Source organism: Engystomops pustulosus, chromosome 8, assembly GCF_040894005.1.
Source record: "Engystomops pustulosus chromosome 8, aEngPut4.maternal, whole genome shotgun sequence".
In the NCBI taxonomy this organism is placed as follows: domain Eukaryota; kingdom Metazoa; phylum Chordata; class Amphibia; order Anura; family Leptodactylidae; genus Engystomops; species Engystomops pustulosus.
Window position 1 is genome coordinate 26,058,331 of NC_092418.1, and position 25,486 is coordinate 26,083,816.

General features: G+C 45.0%; 1 protein-coding gene across 1 annotated transcript; it reads left to right on the forward strand.

Moving 5' to 3' along the window:
• The first annotated feature begins 7,065 nt into the window (after positions 1–7,065).
• LOC140074980 (uncharacterized) lies at positions 7,066–24,552 on the forward strand. Its single transcript, XM_072120382.1, has 4 exons — positions 7,066–7,128; positions 10,735–10,944; positions 19,973–20,130; positions 22,102–24,552. The coding sequence occupies exons 2-4, from the start codon at positions 10,743–10,745 to the stop codon at positions 22,441–22,443; spliced, it is 702 nt and encodes a 233-aa protein (XP_071976483.1). The 5' UTR covers positions 7,066–7,128; positions 10,735–10,742; the 3' UTR covers positions 22,444–24,552.
• Positions 24,553–25,486: the final 934 nt, after the last annotated feature.

Here is a 25,486-nt window from a genome sequence, read left to right on the forward strand (position 1 = left end):
TTGTTGTTCCTCATTCACTTTTATATTACAGAATACATAGGATCCACCCGCTCACCCCAGTCCTGAGATGGGAGGATTAACCCCTCCACTTTCAGTTTGATCTTTAAAATGAATGCTCATAGCATACCACAGCCAGGGAGAGCAAGAAGGGTTAACCCTCACAGCTGTGTAACAAACAGGAGAGGAGAGAGAGAACACTCTTCAATCCTGTAGACAGATTTGCCATAGCAGCGTAGAAGTAAAATGGTAACTAAGGGGCTCTATGCAGTCTGTTTCTTTACAAACTTCAAAGAATTTCTGAATGAAATATATTAGAATCAGCTTCACAACACTCCTGCAGAGAATATATCAAAAATATTCTGAAATGATGGTTACTCTTTACACGGTCTTCTCCACTTTACTGCTCCTTTCCTGACAAGGAGGGCAGAAACCTATTCCTATTGGCTGCCTGTCTGTGGAGAAGGTAACTGAGCATGTGCGTCCCCTAGTGCTCAGGTCATTAGTCGGCGCTGCACATCACTATACGCTTTGAACACTAGATGGCGTCATACCGTGGAATTTTCTATGCTTGATGCCATGATTGTGTTATGCATAGATGGGACTACCTTTTTAACCTGTTCACGCTTTGCGTTGTATATGTACTGCAGTGAGCCCTCTTCATACAGAGGTGGGGTTTGCTGCATAGTGCAGCAACGACCCACCACTAATACCCGCTATCCATTCCAATGCAGCTGGCGTGGGCGTCGCCTTTATTCCGACCGTCACTCCCCGAAATGTCATCAGGGAGTGATGATCGGTTGGCTCTTTGTAATGTAAACTGTATTAAAATGCTATATACTGGTGTATGCTACAGTAGTATTGCAGTATTTGGTAGGAACAATCAGACCATCTTGGTTGAAAAATAAAAATCAAGTCGCCCCAACCGGAATAAAATAAAACGTAACAAACCGTAGAAATCACAAACATCGCTGTGTCCCGAAATGCCCGATCTATCAAACTCTAAAAACTGTTATTGGCAGTGGGGGACCCCATAACAGAAAATGGCGCCCAAATGTCCAAAACGCGACTTTTACACCATTTTACATCACATTAAAAATGTAATAAGTGATCAAAAGGTCACACAGTCCTCAACATGGTAGCAATGAAAATATCGGCTCATTTTGCAAAATATGACATATCACACAGCTCCCTGCACCAAAGTATGAAAAAATTTTTCCGTACACATTCGTTTAATTTTTGAAACTCAATAAAACCTATATAAATTTGGTATCACTGCGATCGTACCGAACCAAAGAATAAAGCAGAGGTGTTATTTAGAGCGCAGAGTGAAAGTCGTAAAAACTAAGCCCACAAGAACGTGGCGCAAATGCGTTTTTCTTTGCCACGTTGGAACTTTTTTTTCCTGCTTCCAAGTACACGGCCTGGAATAATAAATAACGCCATAGAGATGTAAAATTTGCTATACAGAAAATAAGCCCTCACACAGCAATGTACATGTACAAAAAGTTGTGGATTTTTGAAGGTAGAGAGTGAGAAATGAACAAAAAAAAATCGCTCTGTAAGGGGTTAAAGGGATGGAAAAATAGTTTAAATGGATGATGAATACAATATTTAACATATATCAATTAGCAACCCTTGGCTGGTGTTTGGGGGACCCTAACGTGGAACACCGTCTTGCAAGATTTGTAGCCGAGTCCTGCAGTTTTGACTGGGATCTTGGCTTGGGACTTCCTGCGCCCCCTATTCACTATATTTGAGATACCCCAGCGCTGTGCTCTGCAACTGATGCTCCCATAGTATTGAATGGACTGGTAGGATGGATGTACCAGTTAGTAAGATCAGGAACCCCATTCTCGTGATCGTGGGGGGTCCCAACAGTCGAACTCTCACCAAACAGAATTTTATATCTTATGCTGTGAATATGGGATAAAAAAAACTTGGTACAACCCCTTTAAGCTGGTCTAACACATTAGCTGTTGGGGAAGGGGAGTCCTAGTCTGAATACATGTCCACTGGGCTGATACAGTCATGTACATGGGGAATATCTGAATGGAATCCCGGAATACTCTAAAGTGTTAATAACCTTCATTTATATAGCGCCATCATATACCGTAGCGCTTTACAACTCATAGTACAATCATCTATCCACAGTTTACCTTTAATCAGTGGGAATCCGATCTCTCGAAACCTAGTTTGTGTGGATGTGGTGTTGCGGAGCGTCGCTTACTTCCGCCTGTTTTTCCTCGGAATTCCCGCGAGGCAGGACCTGACGTTTGGCTTTGAAGTCTCGGAGGTGAAGTGTCAGACAAGGAGGGTCTTGTTAGTTTGTGGCTTCTTTCCATGAAGAGAAGTTTCAGTGTTTGAGGATTTGCGTCCTACACTTTGCCAACGACCCAGAACTGAGCCCCCTGTCTGGTGGGGGAGGAGACAAAGACCCTGGTGAATGCACCTCTAACCAGACACCTTATACTAGCCCCATTGTTATAGAAAGTTTAGCTTTTCTTCCAAAATGGAGAACATTTTTTGTGTAAAACGGTCAAGAGAGCTGGAAGCGTCACATTATCCTGCACATCTCTGAAATCCACAGTCCGATATTTGGGAAGTAGCTACTTCCACATGCTATTGATGCATAATAGAAACCACTTAGAGGTCACCCATGCCAGCTCCTCTGACCAGTGGGTGCTGGTGTGTTCCTCCAAACCCAAATAAATGCCTAATAAGTGAGTATTCTGGGCCATAAACAGCCCAGGAGCCAATAAGGACTCTAGTAGACTGCATTGTCCCTACTGTCCACCAGGCACCCTAATAGCCCATGAAGAGGCCACCAGACTGCATTGTCCCTACTGCCCACAAGACAACCTAAGAGCAGATGAAGAGATCAGTAGACTGCATTGTCCCTACTACCCACCTGGAAACCCAAAAGCCAATAAGGAAACCAGTAGACTGCATTGTCCCTACTACTCATCATACAACCCAAAAGCCAATAAGGAAACCAGTAGACAGCATTGTCCCTACTACTCATCATACAACCCAATAGCCAATAAGGAAACCAGTAGACAGCATTGTCCCTACTACTCATCATACAACCCAAAAGCCAATAAGGAAACCAGTAGACAGCATTGTCCCTACTACTCATCATACAACCCAAAAGCCAATAAGGAAACCAGTAGACTACATTGTCCCTACTACTCATCATACAACCCAATAGCCAATAAGGAAACCAGTAGACTACATTGTCCCTACTACTCACCAGACAACCCAATAGCCAATAAGGAAACCAGTAGACAGCATTGTCCCTACTACTCACCAGACAACCCAAAAGCCAATAAGGAAACCAGCAGACAGCATTGTCCCTACTACTCATCATACAACCCAAAAGCCAATAAGGAAACCAGTAGACAGCATTGTCCCTACTACTCATCATACAACCCAAAAGCCAATAAGGAAACCAGTAGACTACATTGTCCCTACTACTCATCATACAACCCAATAGCCAATAAGGAAACCAGTAGACAGCATTGTCCCTACTACTCATCATACAACCCAAAAGCCAATAAGGAAACCAGTAGACAGCATTGTCCCTACTACTCATCATACAACCCAAAAGCCAATAAGGAAACCAGTAGACAGCATTGTCCCTACTACTCATCATACAACCCAAAAGCCAATAAGGAAACCAGTAGACTACATTGTCCCTACTACTCATCATACAACCCAATAGCCAATAAGGAAACCAGTAGACTACATTGTCCCTACTACTCACCAGACAACCCAATAGCCAATAAGGAAACCAGTAGACAGCATTGTCCCTACTACTCACCAGACAACCCAAAAGCCAATAAGGAAACCAGTAGACAGCATTGTCCCTACTACTCATCATACAACCCAAAAGCCAATAAGGAAACCAGTAGACTACATTGTCCCTACTACTCATCATACAACCCAATAGCCAATAAGGAAACCAGTAGACTACATTGTCCCTACTACTCACCAGACAACCCAATAGCCAATAAGGAAACCAGTAGACAGCATTGTCCCTACTACTCACCAGACAACCCAATAGCCAATAAGGAAACCAGTAGACTACATTGTCCCTACTACTCATCATACAACCCAAAAGCCAATAAGGAAACCAGTAGACAGCATTGTCCCTACTACTCATCATACAACCCAAAAGCCAATAAGGAAACCAGTAGACTACATTGTCCCTACTACTCATCATACAACCCAATAGCCAATAAGGAAACCAGTAGACTACATTGTCCCTACTACTCACCAGACAACCCAATAGCCAATAAGGAAACCAGTAGACTACATTGTCCCTACTACTCACCAGACAACCCAAAAGCCAATAAGGAAACCAGTAGACAGCATTGTCCCTACTACTCATCATACAACCCAAAAGCCAATAAGGAAACCAGTAGACTACATTGTCCCTACTACTCATCATACAACCCAATAGCCAATAAGGAAACCAGTAGACTACATTGTCCCTACTACTCACCAGACAACCCAATAGCCAATAAGGAAACCAGTAGACAGCATTGTCCCTACTACTCACCAGACAACCCAATAGCCAATAAGGAAACCAGTAGACTACATTGTCCCTACTACTCATCATACAACCCAAAAGCCAATAAGGAAACCAGTAGACAGCATTGTCCCTACTACTCACCAGACAACCCAATAGCCAATAAGGAAACCAGTAGACTACATTGTCCCTACTACTCATCATACAACCCAAAAGCCAATAAGGAAACCAGTAGACAGCATTGTCCCTACTACTCATCAGACAACCCAAAAGCCAACGAGGAAGCAGGGACACTGCATTGTCCCTACTACCCACTTGGAAACCCAAGAGCTGATGAGGAACGCCGCAGACAGCATTGTCCCTACTCCCTAAGAGCTAATGAAGAGGCCACTAGACTGCTTTGTCCCTACTACCTGCAAGATAGCCTAAGAACAGATGAAGAGGCCACTAGACTGCATTGTCCCTACTACTCACCTGGAAACCCTAGAGCTGATGAGGAAAGCAGCAGACAGCATTGTCCCTACTACCTAAGAGCTAATAAAGAGGCCACTAGACTGCATTGTCCCTACCACCCACCACAACCTCGATTTAGGCTGAATAACATAGAAAGCTTCAATATCTTCTCCCTTCCTCCTCTACCTGCCTGGATCTCTCTCTGATATAACAAGTTTCTAACCCAGGATCGGGAGGGCTTTTCTATCGCACTGCCTGATGGGTACCAGAATTGGGCCATCTGGACTTTCCCATAGGGTCTGGGATGCTCACACACAACCCAATAATAAATTAGACGTGTTACTAATCCACTGACTGGAAGGTGATTCTTGGCTGTGTTTCTCACTTCCGCCATCTTCCTGTGAATATCGCCTTCGGGCTGTTCCAACTTACTGTGTACTTAGTAACTCACATGACAGCTGCATTTCCTGGACCACATACTGAGTAGGGACCCGAACTCCCAGCATTATAGTAGTCCATGCTGCTGGGAGTCCTTGCATCACCGTTGGTCCTGTACTCCCATCAGCATTGACACAAATGCAAAATCTGTATCAGACCCTCAACTATAATGTATTCTCTACAGCGCCAAACTGACCCTAATTCTCTTGGGGGTCAACTGCACCCTCTAATATTATCCTAGTAAATGGGTGTCTACCTGTATAGAGATGGACATGTGACTAGGAATACCCCCGGTGTTGTAGTGAGAGGTGATCCAGCCGCAGGGGGTGGCGGTTCTGGGTGAATTACCCTGTAGACAGCGGCTAATGTGCCTAATGCAGGCAGGTGAGGGCCGTAATTCAATTACCTGCTAGTTGTCAGTGATTTGGATTGTCACGCTATCCAACGACTTCCAGGGAGAAGGAATTTTCTCTTCTTTGAGAAAACGATCCGGCTTCAAAGCTTCTCCGGAGGTAATCCCGGCGCAGGCGGTCACCTCTATTTCATGCATTATCACAATTTAGAGAAATAGTCAAATTTAACTTTATTCTCCTTACAAAGTAACTGCATTGCTCTATGATGAGGTTATTATTGATAGATAATATGAGATGTATATACTGTAAATGGCGCCACCTTGTCCCGAAGTCTGCAACCGGTATTGCAGTTTATCCTTGGTTCAAGAGCCTGTAATTCTCCCATCCCCCATGTTTAGTAGATGATGTACTGACAGTCAGTGAGAGCTGACAGCGGATTGATAGGGCACCTAGACGATGACTATTACTACGTACATTCTCTGTTATGGTATATTATGTCATGTCTGCATTTTTCTGGCTTAATGGGCAAAGATGTGATAAATTATTTTCTGTTATTATTATGGAGCTGTCAATTGAGGCATAAAAAAACCTCCCAAATATACTATCCCACTGTCTGGGGACCATTGTGGCACAAGTTATATGTCAAAATGAAAGGTCTGCTTACGGTTAGGCCGACGGCACATGTGGCATTTTGAACCCGTTTTTGGGTCGTTTTAAGCAGTCCGTTGAAAAATGTTTGCGTTTTTGACAGGTTTTACCAATTATCTTAATTGAAACTGGTCAAAAACGGGTTCAAAATGCCACTTGTGCCTCCAGCCTTAGAGGGGCAGCGCATGACACGGATTCACTGAAAACCCCCCAAAAATGAAAAATACAGCAACACCTCCCTATTCCCATTGTGTGAAATGACAGTAGGCAGAGTGAAGAGTAACTGCTATGGGAGCAGGTTGAGACAATGTAACAGCCTGTGAAGCTGAAGCACAGAGTGATTCTGGTAACACCCAGAGAGCCCTTCTAACTAATTAGTATAATTTTGAACGTTGATTTTAGAAGGAAGGAGTCTATGGATAACAAATATAAGAAGATTACCACAGTCCCAGTGCCTGGATCTATCTAAGTGTCCCTGGTTTATCATGATGGTAGATTTGCTTTAAAGGGAAAGGCACAATATTGCTCAGTGTGAATAGGACTCCATAATTTTCGAGTCTTTTTACGCCATACACACTGCGCCCAGAAGTTTCACGATCCGCCTCTGTGTTATTGCTTACAGTACAGATCTTATCATGGTCATCCATCTATCCCGCCCATCCCGTCTGTGCTGCGCTCATCTTCCCGGTGACAGCTTCTTTCTGGGTCAGTGCTGTAGATGCATTAAGGATGAATATTTACTCAGTAATATAATCTCTCTTCTCAATCACACTTCCCTCTAATTGACTGAAGAGTCTCTTTGAAGTTTTTGAGAAATAGCTCCTCGCCTGCCAGTGAATGATTGAGGAGAAACGGTTCCTTGGAAGGGATAGTCCAGGTATTACGCTGCAGCGAGACATCACACCTGCTTCAGGTGGCGGCTCGTGACATCCTCGCTCTAAAGCTAAGACGAATGTGGAGTGGGTTTTACAGCTGCACAATCACACATCTGCGGAGGAGACCGCCGGAGGATTTATTAAACCTTTTTGCTGTTGGCGGGACCTGTGCAGGGCTCTAGACAGGTAAGTGAGCGTATACCGAGATGATATATATATGCGAGTGAGCGTATACCAAGATGATATATACAGGTGAACGAGCGTATACCTAGATGATACTGTATATACAGGTGAGTGAGCACATAGCGAGATGATATATACAGGTGAGGGAGCCTATACCGAAATGATATATACAGGTGAGTGAGCCTATAACGAGATGATATATACAGGTGAGCGAGCCTATACAGAAATGATATATACAGGTGAGCGAGCCTATACCGAGATGATATATAGACAGGTGAGGGAGCCTATATCAAAATGATATATACAGGTGAGCGAGCCTATACCGAAATAATATATACAGGTGAGGGAGCCTATACCGAAATGATATATACAGGTGAGCAAGCCTATACCGAAATGATATATACAGGTGAGTGAACCTATAATGAGATGATATATATAGGTGGGTGAGCCTATACCTAGATGATATATACAGGTGAGTGAGCCTATACCGAAATGATATATACAGGTGAGCGAGCCTATACCGAAATGATATATACAGGTGAGCGAGATTATACCAAAATGATATATACAGGTGAGGGAGCCTATACCGAAAAGATATATACAGGTGAGTGAACCTATACCGAAATGATATATACAGGTGAGCGAGATTATACCGAAATGATATATACAGGTGAGTGAGCCTATAACGAGATGATAATACAGCCAGGTGCATCTATACTGAGATGATAAAACCTTCAATAGGACAGTGACTAGATAAAGATGACTACGCCTACACCGAGATGGTATATACAGGTGAGTGAGCCCATACCTGGATCATATCTACAGGTGACTACACCTATACCTGGATGATATATACAGGTGAGTGGGCCAATACCTATATCATAGACCCTTCTATAGGACACTGTCTACATACAGGTGAGCACACATGCTCCGAGATGATATATACAGGTAACTGCTTCTATACTTAGATGATAGACCCTTCTATGGGACACTGTCTACATACAGGTGACTACACCTACACTGAGATGGTATATACAGGTGAGTGTGCCTATACCTAGATGATAGACCCTTCTATAAACAGGTGAGTGTGCCTATACCTAGATGATAGACCCTTCTATAAACAGGTGAGTGTGCCTATACCTAGATGATAGACCCTTCTATAAACAGGTGATTGCGCCTATACCTAGATGATATACAGTTCAATAGTCACATTAATGTTGCCTGTTGTCTCTGAGGTTCCTTGTTATGGAGAAATAGGCAATGTGTTTACTGCCGTATGGTGCCATGGTGTCATTCTCGATGGGACACCTGCCAGTTGGCAGAACTGAGAAATTCCCCTAATCTTCCCTATATTACCTGGGACTGTAAAGCACCAGGATATCCTGTAGAAAACGATGGTGTGAAGGCTAATCCTAGTCTCATCTTTGGTGGTCCAGGAGATCATATCCCCAAATTTTTATTCCCTATCCCAAATCCCTTTAAGTCCACACTATGTTATTGCCTTCCTCTAGACTTACTGTACACCTGAGACAGATGAGTACTATGCCTGGCACCGTGTATGTATACAGAAACGTATGTCACCCCTAGGACCCCATAGGGGAAAAAAAGCCCCTCTACAGGGAATATCATGACTGATAGAGATAAGATGAGGTACATTGTGAAGGATTTATGGATAGCTGGATCTGCAAGGAAATTCCTGTCTATCTATATGTATTATTTTACCCCTTTAATGGAACATAAAATTAACATGCTGAATAATTTACTTAAAGGGGTTGCCAATTGAAGCCCCGTGCCTTTAAATGCGACTTTATTACACTGTATTACACTGTGGGGCAGGGACCTGCAAAGACCCTACAGATTCATTTGCAAAATTACCATAATGTAAATCCAGAAGTGTGAACTAGGCCTAATCCAGTATGTTATCATTGTGATGTGTAGAATGAACCGCTCTGTGTGTCCTGGTATATAATCGGTGTTATACAGAGTTACAGTAGACACCCAAAATCTTTTGGGCAGATTCATGACTCCATCTAAAAGATAAACCGTCTTTGTTCTCCATAGCAACCAATCACAGCAGAGCTTTAGTTTTTCTTCAGCACTATTAGAAATGAAAACTGCGCTGTGATTGGTTGCTATGGAATATTGTTTATTTCACTCTTTGACTACAAACCCAGACATAATGGGGGCGATTTATCAGAAGTAACTGAAAGCAGAGCTCATGGTGACCTATCAGAGCTCAACTTTCATCATCCCACAGCTGTTGACAAAATTAAAACTGAGCTCTGATTGGTTTCCATTGGAAACCAGGACAGTTTTACCTCAGACACTTCTGATAAATCTCCCTGAATTATTATAATGCAATTTATTTTCCTAGTTTTACCCAATCTCCTGGGTATCTAATGTGTGCGGCCAACTTTAAAAAAGTTATCCCGAATTAGAAAAATATGGCAGCTTTTTTCCCACAGACAGCGCCACACTTGTCCACAGGTTGTGTGTGGTACTGCAGCTCAGTCCTATTCACCTCAGTAGAGCTGAGCTGCAGTGCTAGTGATGTCCTAAGGACAGGAAGGGCGCTGTGTCTCAACGAAAGTAACCATGTTTTTCTCATCTTGGATAACCCAAATTAAAGTTCCCAAATCTATCAGGTCAATGTTGAATGAACCTGGCTATTTCGCTAGGAACGACTGACCATCTGTTTCTGTAAATTGCTTCAAATGTTAGAAAACGTCATCCCCAGTCAGCCTAGATGATCATGAAAACATTAAGATCATTTTTCTTTCTCCCCGCAGCCACCACTAGGGGGAGTTTTCTGCACCTGGATCATTGCGTTCAATAGGAGATGTTTGAATATTCAGCAAGTGCCCCCTTGTGGTATCTTGGTTTGTGACACTTATTTGGTGCCTTTATCTAGGCTGCATAGTATTCACTATCCAATGTTTGTACATTGCATAGTCATGCACAGGGACCCTTAAAGGGTCGTTCAGTATTATGGTTTCGTTTTCCTAATATGGCACCACCCTTATCAACAGGTTAAAAGTGATATTGCAATTCGGTCCTCAGATGAAGCTGCAATACCAGATTTTACCTAGGTCTAGGTGTGGCGCTGTTGAATCAATATTTTTAGAATCTGGTACTGATAGATCCAGGGTTATTTCTGGAAGAATGGAGACAGTTTCTCGATGCACACAAACAATGTGTTCCCTGGCAGGTCTTTAGTTCTCTAATTCCTGCTCCCTATATATCTTCTCTGTAGGCTCGGATATGTTTGGTCCCGGACACCATATTGCTCCTCAGCCATTGGCGGCGCACATCTACAGTCATATCTTGCCCAACAGGTTTTCCAACATCTTCTTCCCAGCTCCTATTTTTGGATTTCAACTGTTCCAGCCCTGCAGCCATTCTGGAACACACAAAGATGCCATGGTGTTCCCTCCGCAGCAGCCGAGGCCTTGTCATATGCCAGGTAATAACGTACATCAATTCATATCCCATTTCTTTCATCTACACTTCTTCAAAGGTTCTGTACACAGTGACTGCGGATCTAGTTGGCTACTGAGCGGATTTGGCTCAGGGCGACTTGTCTACGTGGTCCATTGCTTTGCAGTGTGTGGGTGTGAGGGGGGGGAGGGGTCTGAATTTAACTTCAGGGAGTCCACCAAATCTCCAGTGTGTGGAAACTAGGAACGGCAGGACAGTCAGCAGGTCAAGGTCAGCATGACAAGGTCAGCGTAGGAAGTTCGTTTGTAATAGGTCAAGTAGTAAGGAAAAAGGTCAGGGCTGATGAAATAGGTTCTAAATTGGGTAATCTGGTAAACACAGTTAAAAGGTTGGAGGACATAAATAATCTAGGAACCTTATTGCTCAGGCACCATCCCATGAGGGAGGTGCCTTTGATAATCCTGGATGTGGTGAAGTTGGTTGAAGAGTTTAAGAGTTGGGTAAGAAGTTGTCAAACATTTAAAAGGACAAACTTTTATAGACACCTCGACATGACTTAGGGACAGTGAAACTGCCGCTGCGGTAATAATATCCAATTAGAATTCCCCATTTCCACCCCATTGAATAAACACCAAACTCCATAATAGGTGGAAGAAAAAGGCCACAGCGGCCAACTTTATTTATTTTACAGGAAAGGAAAAATTTGGAGGGGTCCTCGAAGGCGCTTTCCCTGAACATTGTTCCCCAGGTCTCAACTTGCCCGCGGTCGTCGATCACCAAACCTGCGGGCACCCCTTGTTGAAGACCTAAACCCATCCTGGGGTCCTTGCCCGCAGGAATATATCCAACCTGCTGGGTGCTTATCCCATCTTAACTGTAAATTTACATTCCCAAGAACTGGAATCCTAATTCCAAGTTCTCTACTTTAAAACGCCTTGCCTTCGAGAGCCCCCTCCTCCCCTGCCAAAGCGGCGAGTGTAACTCACTTACACGCCGCCGCTCCCCACACTCCTAGGGCTCTATCAATTCCATCTTGTACATCCAGAAGCCACAAATCTAAACCCACATCAGTTAAGTGAACCCCATCACCCCTAAGATACATGTTGCCACCCTCCTCTAGCTCTCTGTGATGGACCACAATACCCCCGTTCCGCGCTACAAATTTACCAACCTTCTTGTTCACCTTAATCCTTGCTTTATTAATCCTCTTGACCGAGCGCGCATGCCGCCATTTGGAGCGTGGAACAATATCAGACCACACAATTAATATGCCCGGGAAAGTCGTCCACAAACACAATAGGTCTAACTTAATGTCACGCAACAGGGCCCACGATGACCTGATCCCCATGTCATTACCCCCAGCATGAATAACTAATATATTAGGTGGCCTATCCAGCCCCACTCGAAATTGAATCTCTGGCAACAAACGGGACCACAACAATCCCCTCTGTCCTATCCACCGTACCTGTACCTCAGACGCTGCAAAGCCAAGCTGCCTTCCTGCTGGCCGTACGTCTGCTCTTAAAGCTCCCCAATGTACAAAGGAATGACCGACTATCCACAGTAAACCCGGATCCGAACCTGAAAACAATAAACAAACATAAAGAACCAGTGTAATGATGTTCCCCCCTCTTAACCCACCAGGTGTGGGCGAACATAAAGGCGGAACCTTTCCGATTCCCATCTTCCCAAACGCTTAATCAGCTCCTTACTCAAACCCCACCTAGAAGCCTCAGTGGCTGCCCCTATTCGGAATGAATGGGAACTGTAGGCCCTCGGCTCCAAACCTAACCTGCCTAAGGCTTTACGAAAAATTGTGTTAAACTGGAACCGAGACAAGAATGACCCATCAGCATGCACTAACAAAGGCCCTGACACCTCCGGTCTTCCCTTCAAAAATTCTACAACGTTAACCACCGGACAAAGCGCAGAGCCATCCAGGGAAGCCAGCCGTACAGCTGCCCCCTTTCCAGCCTGATCCGTTTTAGATCTGGGCAGAAAACAAATAATCACTCCCTCTTCCACACGAACATTAGTCACCAATAACCCACCCAGCGTTTTCCGACTAGGCGCTACTAGCTCAGAAATGCGAAAAGCTCCAAAGAAAGCCAAAATAAATGCTACCCTAAATAAAATTACTTCAAAATCTGACCAGCACAGCTCCCTTAAAACCCCCACCAAATCTCCTAACAAAGAAAATGTAACTGGTTTCCTAGCGTCCCTGACTACTCTCACTCTTTTAAAGCCCTTCACAGCCTGACGCACCACAAAAGACTTCGTATAATCATCTAACCCTCGAAACTTGAACCAAAATGCTACCGCTGACATCCGTTTGGCTATAGCTGAAGCCGAGCTGCCACCATCAAAAAAATCCCCAATCCAAAAAAGCAAAGCTGACTCCCACTCTAGCCTACTTCGGACCTGGCCTAACGCACTCACCAAGCCTTCCCATTCGCTCCAAATGCCGTTGTACGCGGCCCACGTAGTATCACTCACCGAACACCTTACCAAATCCAAGCCCACACTCAAACCAGATTCCACAAGTGCCCTGGACAGGCGTGCCCCCGATCCTCGGCATCCGGCACTAATTCTCGAAACCGCTCCCACTGAAAACGAGACAAAGCGTCGGCCACATTATTATTCACGCCTGGCACATGAACCGAAACAAAATGAGAATTCAGCTCCAACCCCCTCAACACTAACTGCCGCAGAAGCTTCACCACCGGTGGAGAATTAGCGGTTTGGCTGTTAATAGCCTGAACAACCCCAAGATTATCGCAGTGAAAACGCACTTTCTTATCCCTTAGTCTCTCTCCCCATACTACAGTCGCGACCACAATCGGGAATAACTCTAATAATGCTAAGTTAGACACTAAGCCCTTCTCTTTCCACGAATCCGGCCAACCCTCAGCACACCATTCGCCCTGAAAATAGATGCCAAACCCGCAACTACCCGCTGCGTCTGTATACAATTCCAACTCGCCGTTGGACACTGACCTCTCCTGGAACACAGATCTCCCATTGTACTTGCCCAAAAACTCATCCCAAACCCTCAGATCTGCCCGCAAATCCGCCGACAAAGTGACAAAATGGTCTGGGTGCCGCACACCAGCCGTAGCCATAGCCAACCTTCTGCAGAAAACCCTCCCCATAGGCATAACCCTGCAAGCAAAATTCAAACGACCTATCAAAGATTGCAAATCCCGCAGTCTTATTTTACGCGAGCGGCACCCATCACGAACCTCCCTCCGAATCTCCTGCAACTTATCCTCGGGCAATCTAGATTCCATTCTAACTGAATCTATGACAATCCCCAAAAACTTGAGCTCGGTGCAGGGGCCCTCAGTCTTATCTGGAGCTAAAGGGATGCCAAAGCTCTTGGCAACCCGTTCCATGGTTTGCAGCAACAGTGAACACACCCACGACGATGGCGGGCCAATCAACAGAAAGTCATCCAAATAATGCAGCACTGACTGCACTTTTGCCTCCCTCTTAACTACCCACTCAACAAAACAGCTAAACTTCTCAAAATAGGCACATGAAACTGAACACCCCATGGGAAGGCACAAATCCACAAAATACTGATCCCCCCACTTGCAGCCCAAAAACTTAAAACTATCCGGGTGCACCGGCAAGAGACGAAAGGCGGACTCCACATCCGTTTTCGCCATCAGGGCCCCTTTCCCATAACGTCTGACCCAACCCAGTGCTGCATCGAAAGAGGTATAAGAAACAGTACACAGCTCCTCAGCTATCCCATCATTCACCGAACCACCATAGGGGTGGGACAAATGATGAATGAGCCGAAACTTATTAGGCTCCTTCTTGGGGACAACTCCCAACGGTGACACCCATAATTCCTCTAACGGAGGAGAACTAAAGGGGCCTGCCATCCGGCCTAACTCGACTTCCTTACTCAATTTGGCCCCCACCACCTCCGGATGAGACCTAGCTGAAGCCAAATTGAGTGGTTCCCTTTTTGCCCTTGCGGACGTACAAGGGATGGGAAATCCAGTACTAAAACCCTCAGTTAGAAACCCCGCTACCCCCTTGTCTGGGTACGCTTCTAGATACTGACGCATCCTTTCCACCCTCACTGGAGTCGCCCCTCTTCGCCTCAATCTCCCCGAGCTTTCCTTTTCCCTTCCTGAAACATCTGGACAAACCATGCGCCCCCCCGCAACCGGAACATTCGTGTCTGAAGCGACAGTCATTGCCGAACTTGCAATGACCCTCATTAAATTGCCAACAACAACCCTTCCCTGCGACTGCCGGACGGGTTGAGGGCGCTCCAAAGCCCCCGACTGACTCCCGAAAGGACTGTCCGGACCGCGGGGCTGATATCAATCCCATCCAAAGATTGATATCTTTCTGCTCCCAGCCGAGCGATGGGCGGATGGCCTTCCGTTGACGAAATTGTTCGTCATAACGTAACCAAGCCGTGCCACCGTACACCTTGTAGGCTTCCCCAATTACATCCATGTAACAAAAAAGAGCCGAACAATGTTCGGGCTGCTTCTCGCCAATAACTGATGCTAAGATGGCAAAGGCCTGGAACCAATTAAAAAACGTGCGAGGTATCAACCGATACCTCCTCCGTTCTTCCTCCTCCTTTTTGCTCTCATCTGGCCTGCCCCTTTCCAAATTAAATTTATCCAAGGGCAAAAGGGAAAATATCTCTACGTATTCCCCCCGCCAAATCTTCTCCCTAACCTCTAGCTTCAAGTGAGAACCCAAAGGGCCAGCATAGCAAATATATACTTCACAACGCGCCTTGTCAGCCATGCGGACATCCTCAACCGTGGCACTAGGAGCAGCCACTGCTGTAGCAGGGGGCTCCCTTTTATCCCTGTTGGCTACTAACGGGACTACCGCTAACTCCCTCCCTTCAGGGCCCCCCGGGTCTCCCCATACAGCTACCGGGGAATCCGCCACCGCGTCCTGCCCAGATCCCAATACCTCCTGCACACTAAGCAACAAACGCTGTAAACTATTCCTAGAGAAATTCCCACCCCCGGCTAACCCGCTGACTGCATGGGTGGTTACCTCACCTGACCGCGCCGCGGCTCCAGCCGCAGCGGGCGTAGCATGCAGGGCCGATCCTCCTCGTGGAACTGCCGACGATCCAGGGCTCCCGACCACTGAGCCCGTTCCTGGCATTAACTCAGCCGCCCGAGAGCAGGCCACCGCCGACCGCGGCCGCCGCTCCGTCTGCTCCTCCTCTTCAGCCTCCTGTGGCCAACTCTGCCCAAGAGGCGGGGACCGCCCCTCGCCTCCGTCGACATCCCGGAAGATGTCATCGCTGACGTCACAAGGGGAGGGGCTCCACCCCCCTTCCCCCGTTTCCGGAACCTCCTCTTCCAGCTGCCATTCGCAAGATGGCCGACGGGCCGCCACTTCCGGTAGGTCACTCCTGCGGCCCGCGCGTCCCCGTTCACCACCTCCTGGGCGACGTGCTACCTGCACAGCGTTAGCTGCCGGCGTCCTGGAAGGCCGACACCCAGATCCACTTGATCGCGGCGACACAGCTAGGCTCTCCTAGCGGGAGGGTCCCTGCTGGGGCTCCGACAGCGGCGCCGGGACCGGGACGTCAGCTCCGGGCTCAAACGGGATGGAGGGCGAGCACGATTGCTCCTCCGTGGTCTGGGGGTCTCCTCCGCTGGAGACAAGGCAGACCCCCCTGGAATGTCCAGCTGCTGTTCCAGCCATGCACAGCCCCTCAAGGCCACTGCCTGCCGCACTTTCTCCATCAGTCCAGGATCCATGCTGCCAGACATCTAAAAAACTTTCTGGTCAGCGTTCTCCAGCCCAATGGTGAGTACTTTATTCAGGTTATGATTCTTAAACCTTATGTCCCACCTCCCTGCACGTACTCACCTGCTCTAACATAAACAACCCCCCTCCCATCTAAACTCTGTGTGACCCACACACCACCTCTGCTTATTCACTCCCCTTGTCATGTGCTGATTGCACTACACTGCGTTCCTTTCCATCGCATACTGGACATTAGTAATGTAGAAGCCTTAATGCTCAGTCACCATCTTGTAGGAGAAGGTGCCTTAAATGACCCTGGGTGCAGTGCAATTGGTCCACTGGGTCAATTTGGTAATCAAGAAGAAGTCACGGAAGGCTGAATTGGGTATTCGGGTAGAAGTCAGAAAAAGTTAAAAGGACAAACTTATAAGGACTCCTCAGCAGGACTCTAGTAACGTAGAAGCCATATTGCTCAGGCACCATCCCATGAAGAAAGTGTCCTTAATTATATTCAATAACCCCAGTCAGAAGAGGTTCAAAGTTCAGTAAACAGAAGTCAAACATGGTTAAAGTATAAATTTATATAGACACCTCTGTGGGACACTAATAAGCCAGTAAAAGTATGCTAAGACACCATCCTAAAAGGGAAGGTGCCTTCAATAACTGGCAGACAGGTATGAGCAAGTTATAAATCACGAAAAAAGGTAGAAGTCAAATGCTGACTGTGTCTCAGTGGTTAGCACTATAGCCTTGTAGCGCTGGGGTCTTGGGTTCAAATCCCATCTAGGTCAACATCTGCAAAGAGTTTGTATGTTCTCTCCAATTTCCTCCCACACTCCAAACACATACTGGGAGGTTGAATAGATTGTGAGCACCATGTGCAGCGCTGCGTAATCTGTATGCGCTATACAAATAAAAAAATATTATTATTATAAAGTTCTCTCTGTGCTCTAAAAAGAAAGTGGTCTCCACTGAAACCAGCTGAAAAGATTCACTTGCATTAACATGTCAATAAAAATTCTGGTCCAAACATATATGGATACCTCCTCTAGGGACCTTATGCTAAGGCACCATCCCATGGGAAAAGATTGAGGAGAATGCTGTGACTGGCATTACAATTCTGATGTAATTCATTCCCTAATGTATCTTTATAACAATTTGGAACTCTCACAATGCCGAGCTTCAAGTCTTTAGCAACGATATAACTTTTAAACAAGCAGCCACCACTAGAGGGAGCTTCGGAGCTGATGACACACTGTAATGCAATGGACATAATAATCATACAGTATACAGTAAGCTCCAGAGCTCCCCCTCATGGTGGATGCAAGCAGTCCGGATGTCCCTTAAAGGTGACAAAGATTATTAGTTACTTCACTTATTTATTAGACCAGGATCAGATGCATTGTAACTTTCCAAATTTACTCCACTGCCTAAATATATTCACAGAAAAACTCTATAAATCAAATGTTTTTTCATTCTCCATGTGAGTTTTTACTGCCAGGCTGTGAGCAGACGAGAGATTATTGCCATTAATTATTAATTGCTGGGATTGTTGAAAGTTACGATGAGCGTTACATCTGTAACTTGTAGGAAGGGAACCGTCTATGAATTCTTATAAGATGACAGATGAAGAGGTACAAGACTTGGGCAACAGCTATTATAAATTATTAATATGTGACTATTGTGGATACCCTTGCCCATAAACACATTTATCAAAAACAGTGTAGTGTGTACTATGTGCAGTGTCCTGTGTAGTGTGTAGGGGGCGCCAGTTTTAGGATTTCATGAATCTGGCGCCCCCTGCACTGCCCCAAAAAAGTGCATCAACTTTTTTTTTTTTTGGTGCACCTTTAACATGGGGCGTGCGACACAATTCCGGGTCCGACTGAGAGCTGGAACTCCCCTTTTCGTGTTGCATCAGGTATAGCGTAACAGACACTCAATAAATACGTGTGCAAGCAGTTTACGCTGAAAAGAAGGTGCAAAGTCAGACAAAAAACTGGCGCAAGGGCTTTAATAAACATGCCCCATTGTAGGTTGTGATACAGATACATAATACATCATCTATGGCGGTAACTTGGTAGGGATCCCCCTTGTGGGGCCGCTGCGATTACAAAAAATGGGGGTTTACTCTCTATTGGAGATGGCTCATGAATTTTAATGAATGGTGCAGCTCCTCATGCAACCAACATAAGTCCCACTCCTCACCAAAAGAGGATTTGTCCCAGTTTCCGAAAGTCCATTGGAAGAAATTTGGTGGGGACCAGGTGGTCTGACCTTTACTACTCAGCAATTTAACATAAAGAGAACCTGTCATCAGGTTTCCCCTGCCAACTCCCCCCCAGGAAGGGTATGAAATGTATTTCTGGAATTCCCTCTTTTATGTGAAATCTCACCCATTTAACTGTAGAAAAATCTCCCCCAAAGTCAGGCAAATATGACTCTTCTCTCCTCATTTTCACATGAAATGAGATAAGTTTTTAGAGGCAGCAGATGGAATGTCCCTTAATTTAGGCAGGGGCTAGATGACTGTGATGCTCAGAGTCCAGGTTCCTGGCAGTGTCCAATGTCCAGTCCCGAAAAAATGGTGGATATATGCTCAGTGGCGTAACTAGAAGCAGGGCCCCATAGCAGTCGCCATAGCTTCCCAAAATATCACATATTTATACAGTCATGCGCACACATATAGAGCATATACACATCACAGATACAGCATATACACATCACATATATGTTCTTTACATGTTATGATATAAGAAGTGCAGCACAATATGTATATAATGTTGCACATCCTCCATTTTTTAGCGTGTCAGGTTGGATGACTGGGCCCCATGACACTGTGGGCCCCATAACAGCTACCATGGCTGCTACCACCGTAGTTATGCCCCTGTAAATGCTCCATATTTTACATAGTGAATATGCCCATCTGAAACTGTAATAATTGTCTTCCCATTCCTGAAACATTTATTGCCAATTTTAAGTGTCTCGTAAAATATTATACTTGGCTAATAAATCCCCCAAGTGAAATAAATGTTAAAAATTTAATGAAAACATGTAAATAAAGCTAGATTTCTGATCTTACCTAAAGGCATCACAATGGAGAAACAACTTAAAGTTTCCTCTGATTGTATATCTTATCTTAGCTTCAGGCAGATTGGCACCCACCTGGACATGGCAGTGCCCACACCATAGGGTGTGATGTGATGTGGATTGTATATTCCTCCTTCATTAGGTCTTGATCTTGTCATCTCTGTGTGAGTCGTCTTCTTCAGTCGTCTTTCTGTCCCCCCCCCCATTAGACAGGAGCCATCGTCTGAAGCAGCGGAGATCGCGAGCTAATTACAGCGCCTGGCAACTAGAAGAACTGGAGAAAGTCTTCCAGACCAACCACTACCCAGACATCTTCATAAGGGAGGCCCTGGCGCTGAAGCTGGACCTGTTAGAGACTCGGGTGCAGGTGAGACGGGCACGGTGACTGGGAATAAGTAGTGGGGTAGCAATTATACCCCTTTTGAGGAAGGTATTGCTGCATAACTACCTACATTTACCAAGCACATCACCTCTCCAAAATACAATGTAAATGGAAACTAGAAAAGTAGCCACAGAACCATCCAACCCAACAAACCTCTTAACCTATTGGCATAAAACTGGCAAAAATAACAGTCTAAAACCACATTGACCCATAATTATCCCAGACACTTCGTGTAATCCCCGAAAAAGGTGCACAGTCCAATGAAAGTGAGCAGTAAATGAGCCCCAGTATCGCCTTCTTGTCTCTCCCTGTACATTGCATTACATCTCCTTGATATGATGTTTGTACTGATGTGGGGACAGATAGAAATACCTCCTTGTCTCTGTCTATAGATAATATAGGTACAGATAGAAATACCTCCTTGTCTCTGTCTATAGATAATATAGGTACAGATAGAAATACCTCCTTGTCTCTGTCTATAAATAATATAGGTACAGATAGCACTGCCTCCTTGTCTCTGTCTATAAATAATATAGGTACAGATAGCACTGCCTCCTTGCCTTTCTCTACAAAATATTGCAGGTACAGATAGTTTTACCTTCATACTCTTTCCAGTAAATCATCTTGGCACAGAAACTACTTCCTTCTTGTCTCTTCCTGTAAAAGACGTGGATATATAATATTCTTTGCCTATCTCATCCTGTTAATCTGCAAGCCATTCTCATTCAGCACTAAACAATTAAATCCTTCTGATTATATGGACGCCATTGATATGGACACTTTAGTTTTCATCTGATGGTTCTGCAGTGATAGGGATTTTTATGCAGGGCCCCAACAGCCCTCTTTGATATGGACACTTTAGTTTTCATCTGATGGTTCTGCAGGGACATTAAAGGGAACCCGTCACCTACTTTTACCCCACTAAACTAGCAGCAGCCTAAGACAGGTTGTGAAATGTCCTTTCTAGCATTAGAAGAGTTTTTTCTTTCACATTGCATCAGACTTATGGTTCTGTGAGCTATAACCTGAAAGATTAGATTCTCTTCTTTAATATAATAGCAGAATCATGGTAATAGTTGCTATAGAACCCAAGACTATAGGCGTCTAAAATTACTCTCTCCTTTCCGCCTTTTGAGCCTGACTCATCTCTGGCAAAAGATGACAGCTTTCTGCTGATTTTCACACGACTTTGGAGGAGATTTTTTATAGGTAAACGTGTGACATTTCACATAAAATAGGAAATTCTAGAAAACACATTTCATCCCTGACCTAAGGGGGGCTGCTAGTTTAAAGGGGTTATCCGGGTTTAAAAAATTTCTTATGGCCGGGCTGGGCTAGTTAAACATAATAAACCTGTACTTACCTCCTCCGGCGCCGCCGATGTCCCGCGCCGCGGTCCCTTCGATCCATGCCCCTGTTTGTTTACAGGGGCACGGAAGCCGTGCACAGGGAGCTTCCGGTCCGCGATGTGGAGGCTCCTCCCATCCGTCCCTATCTCTCAGCGTTGTAAGCGTTGGGAGATGGTGCGCATGGGAGCTTCCGGCTGGCCGGAAGCTCCCTGTGCGCCCTTGTACTGAAACCGGCGCACGGAGAAGACGGGCCGCGGCGCGGGACATCGGCAGCACCGGAGGAGGTAAGTACATGTTTATTGTGTTTAAATAGCCCTCCCCAGCCTGGCCATAAGAAATTTTTTAAACCCGGATAACCCCTTTAATGGGGTAAAACCTGGTGACAGATTGACTTCAAGGGTTTCTCCGTAGTTTCATTTTGAGAGTTCCAGGAGAAGAACAACCAGAATTTAACCCAATGGGGGACCTTGCTAACAAAGCATCTGTCCTTAAGCGGACAAACTTTTCAGGTTCCTAACAACCACCCATGTAACCCAGACCTTCCGAGGCTACATGAATACACAGATTTGATAGGTGACCTGATATAATTCTTCATTTCCGTCCCCAGGTCTGGTTTCAAAACAGGCGAGCCAAGATGAGAAGGCAAATGAAGATGCAGAATTATCATATCCAAATGAAAGCAAAGAGTAGATCAGACTGTAAAAATCATAAAAGACCAGAGGAAAACCCATTAGAGGACATAAAATCTACCAACAACAACTTACTGTTCCCCAAAAATCACAAGAGAGAAGGTCCAGACCAAGTAGAAGATACAAGAACCCGTAGTATCGCCATCCTGCGTAGTAAAGCACGGGAGCACGAGGCTGGGATACACGGCTTGGTAGCAACACATGAAGGACCTCAAGACTTGACCATGAACAAAGATTCAGGGGCAAATGTCACACACTAAGAGCAGCAATAAGTATAATCTTCATGTTACCACTCATGGACGAGGATCTGGAATGGTTTTGTCCCATGATTTCAAGATGGATGTCTACTGTGTTCTTCAAGATGTCTACCAAACCATAGAAGATTTCATCTTACTACACACTTGCTCTCTGTGCCTTCTATAGAATATACCACTGTTACACCTGTACCTACCTACATGATCTTCTCCCAACCAACTGGAGCTTCCTTCACTGAGGTTGTAAGGAGGTCACATGGAATCATGTCATGATGGTGGCTCCATAACTGCTCATTGGCTGCATATCTAACAGTAAAAGTTCTAGGTAATATGTAAAGTTAGTTACACAATTCAAGGACCCATATGTAAGAAGAGACATTTCATAGATTATATTTTGAGTATTACGTCAAAAATAATGCTATGTCCCATCCTTGGTACAAAACAGAATGATGTAGAACATATTTTTTTCTTTTGATTCAACCGGTGGAGAGGAATTAAGCTCAAAATCTAGTGATGGACGGTTGATGTTTTCCACCATTGACTTTAATGGGCACGATTATCTATGTGGTGAAGAAGAGGTAAAACAGATAAAGTGTTCAATAGACCCATTAGACGCTTTTATGTGATGTTAGTTTTTACATGATTAATTGGCCCAACCCAAATATCCAGTATAGGAAAATCCAGTCTAAAGCCAACAGATTGGACCAGTGTTGGACTGGAGTCCTTCAGATCACTGCATAAAGTTATCTTTGGTGCGCATCATCCAATCGAATCCTAATAAATAGCAGGGTTGGACTGGCCCACAGGTGAACAGGTGGATTCACTAGTGGGCCCCTGAGCTTGGTGGGCCCCAGGACCTATTTAATGGGTATATATTGCTAAGTCACAGAGCTATGAGTTAAAGGCAAATACCGGTCAGCAGGTTACTAACGGGGCTCCTAAGACCATAACAGTCCAAGCCAATGGCTAAAAAGCAAGCTAGGGTGTACAGCAGTGGGCCCCATTAAAATATTTTACCACTAGGCCCTAGGCATTCTAGCCTGACACTGGACCTCAGTAGCCTTCAAATGAGATTATCTTTTTCTTGTTGACCGATGTCAAGTATTGGGTTCAAACTGGGGCTCATCGGAAGATCCTCTGAATCTCTAGTGGGCCAGTTTGGTACTGGATAAGACACTTGGGAGGGTAGCACTCAGGGTCGGCTCCAGGTATCAGTAGGCCCCTGGTTGACAGAGCCTCGTGGGTCCCTTTGCAGTGAGCTCACATGGCAGCATTAAAAATTCAGAAACTAAAACAGTTCTGCTATTCCCTAAAATATTCCCTAACTTATCATACTAATCAACCCCTCATGGTTATATTATATACAGCCCCGTTTTGGTTATTTTAGAGGAGAGGCGATTCTACCATCACCATAGACAAAGGTTCTTTACTGTACGAGCAGTGAGACTATGGAACTCTCTGCCGCAGGAGGTCGTTATGGCCGACTCTATGTACATGTTCAAGAGAGGCCTGGATGCCTTTCTGGAGAGGAAAAATATCACGGGTTATGGGGATAAAACATTTATTTAATTCTTAAAGGTTGGACTTGATGGACTTGCGTCTTTTTCCAGCCTTATATACTATGATACTATGATATAAACCACCCTTGACCCTCTATGGATTCATAAGATACAGCCCCCTCACCCCCATGGATTCCTTATATACAGCATTATGTGGGCCCCCCCCAGCAGCCCTGGGCCCTGGCACTTGCCCGGGCATGCCCAGTGCTGGCGCCAGCCCTGGTAACACTTTCTGAAACTATTAGTTGTAATTGATCCAAACAGCAAAAATTTCAACCTAGACACAGACTTTCCTCTTGTCTGACACCATTAAACAGTCTTTTCTATTTCCCAGATGACTTGACCATTGATTATTTATTGGCACCCACAAACATAGAGACTGACACCCAATCATGACCCCTGAAGACTCTATCAGCACTTGTCTTTGAGGGAGATGGGGTGACACCTCCTAATGTTATCTTACCCAATGTAACGCTGGATAACCAGTTCTGTGATGTTCTGGCCATGTACATGTATTCCATCATTGTAACTTATATGATGTTATATGTATTCTATTGTTTTAGTGTTTTTTTTTTTAAACTTTTTTCATAATTTTAAGTAAAAATTAGTAATTAAAGTCAATTTTAAAGGAGTCATTTATTCCAACCCATAACATATGCCTCAAATTTCTTGGACTTCTTCTTGTTGGAAAACTGCTCCCTGATCCATCATTTGAAAAGCCAAATTGGCAGAAGAATTAAGTTGTCTCTTTTTTTTCATAACTGTCTCTTCCTCCACCTGCAATACTCAATGCATTCACTAGAGGAAGCCATATCCCTACCGATAAAAACATCAAAGCGCCACCGCTACAAATCCATAGGAAGCGCTTTCCATACATCAGTCTGTGGACCATTTGCATCCAATTTATGGGGCATTTCCCTGACGCAGAAGAATTTTAATTGTGCTGAAAATAAGTTATTGCCCTAAATTACGTTTTACGTCTCCTCGTAGTCAGCGAATGTCACATCCAGCTGCTGTGTGATGTATCCTTATTGTTTCTTTGTGTGTACTTTTATGTTTTACCCCACTTCACTCAGAAATAAAAAATCCCATTATACTCTCAGGGAAAGAGATGTGGCCCTACATGACAGTACAGAACCGGTAGAGATCGTATTCAGGGCCGGATTAAGGTTGGTGGGGGCATGTGGGACGCACATGCAGGCGATTACATACCGAAACCGGCTCATCATTGTAGCTGTTGAAGCTCGAGGCCGGTGCTCCAAGAGCTCTAATGATGATCCAAAACCGCTGTGCAGCTCTCCCAGAGACAGTCACCTGCTGGTGGGGGCCCCCTTAAAAGTAAGTTGGTGGGGGCGGCTTAAGAATATCCCGGGCTGGATGACTATTACAGCCCCTACAAGTCGGGAATCACTTCCTACATCTGGTACTAGAATCAGCTTCTTGGGAAATGGGGGATAAATCCCTTCCGTCTGCTTTCCATCTGCGGTTTC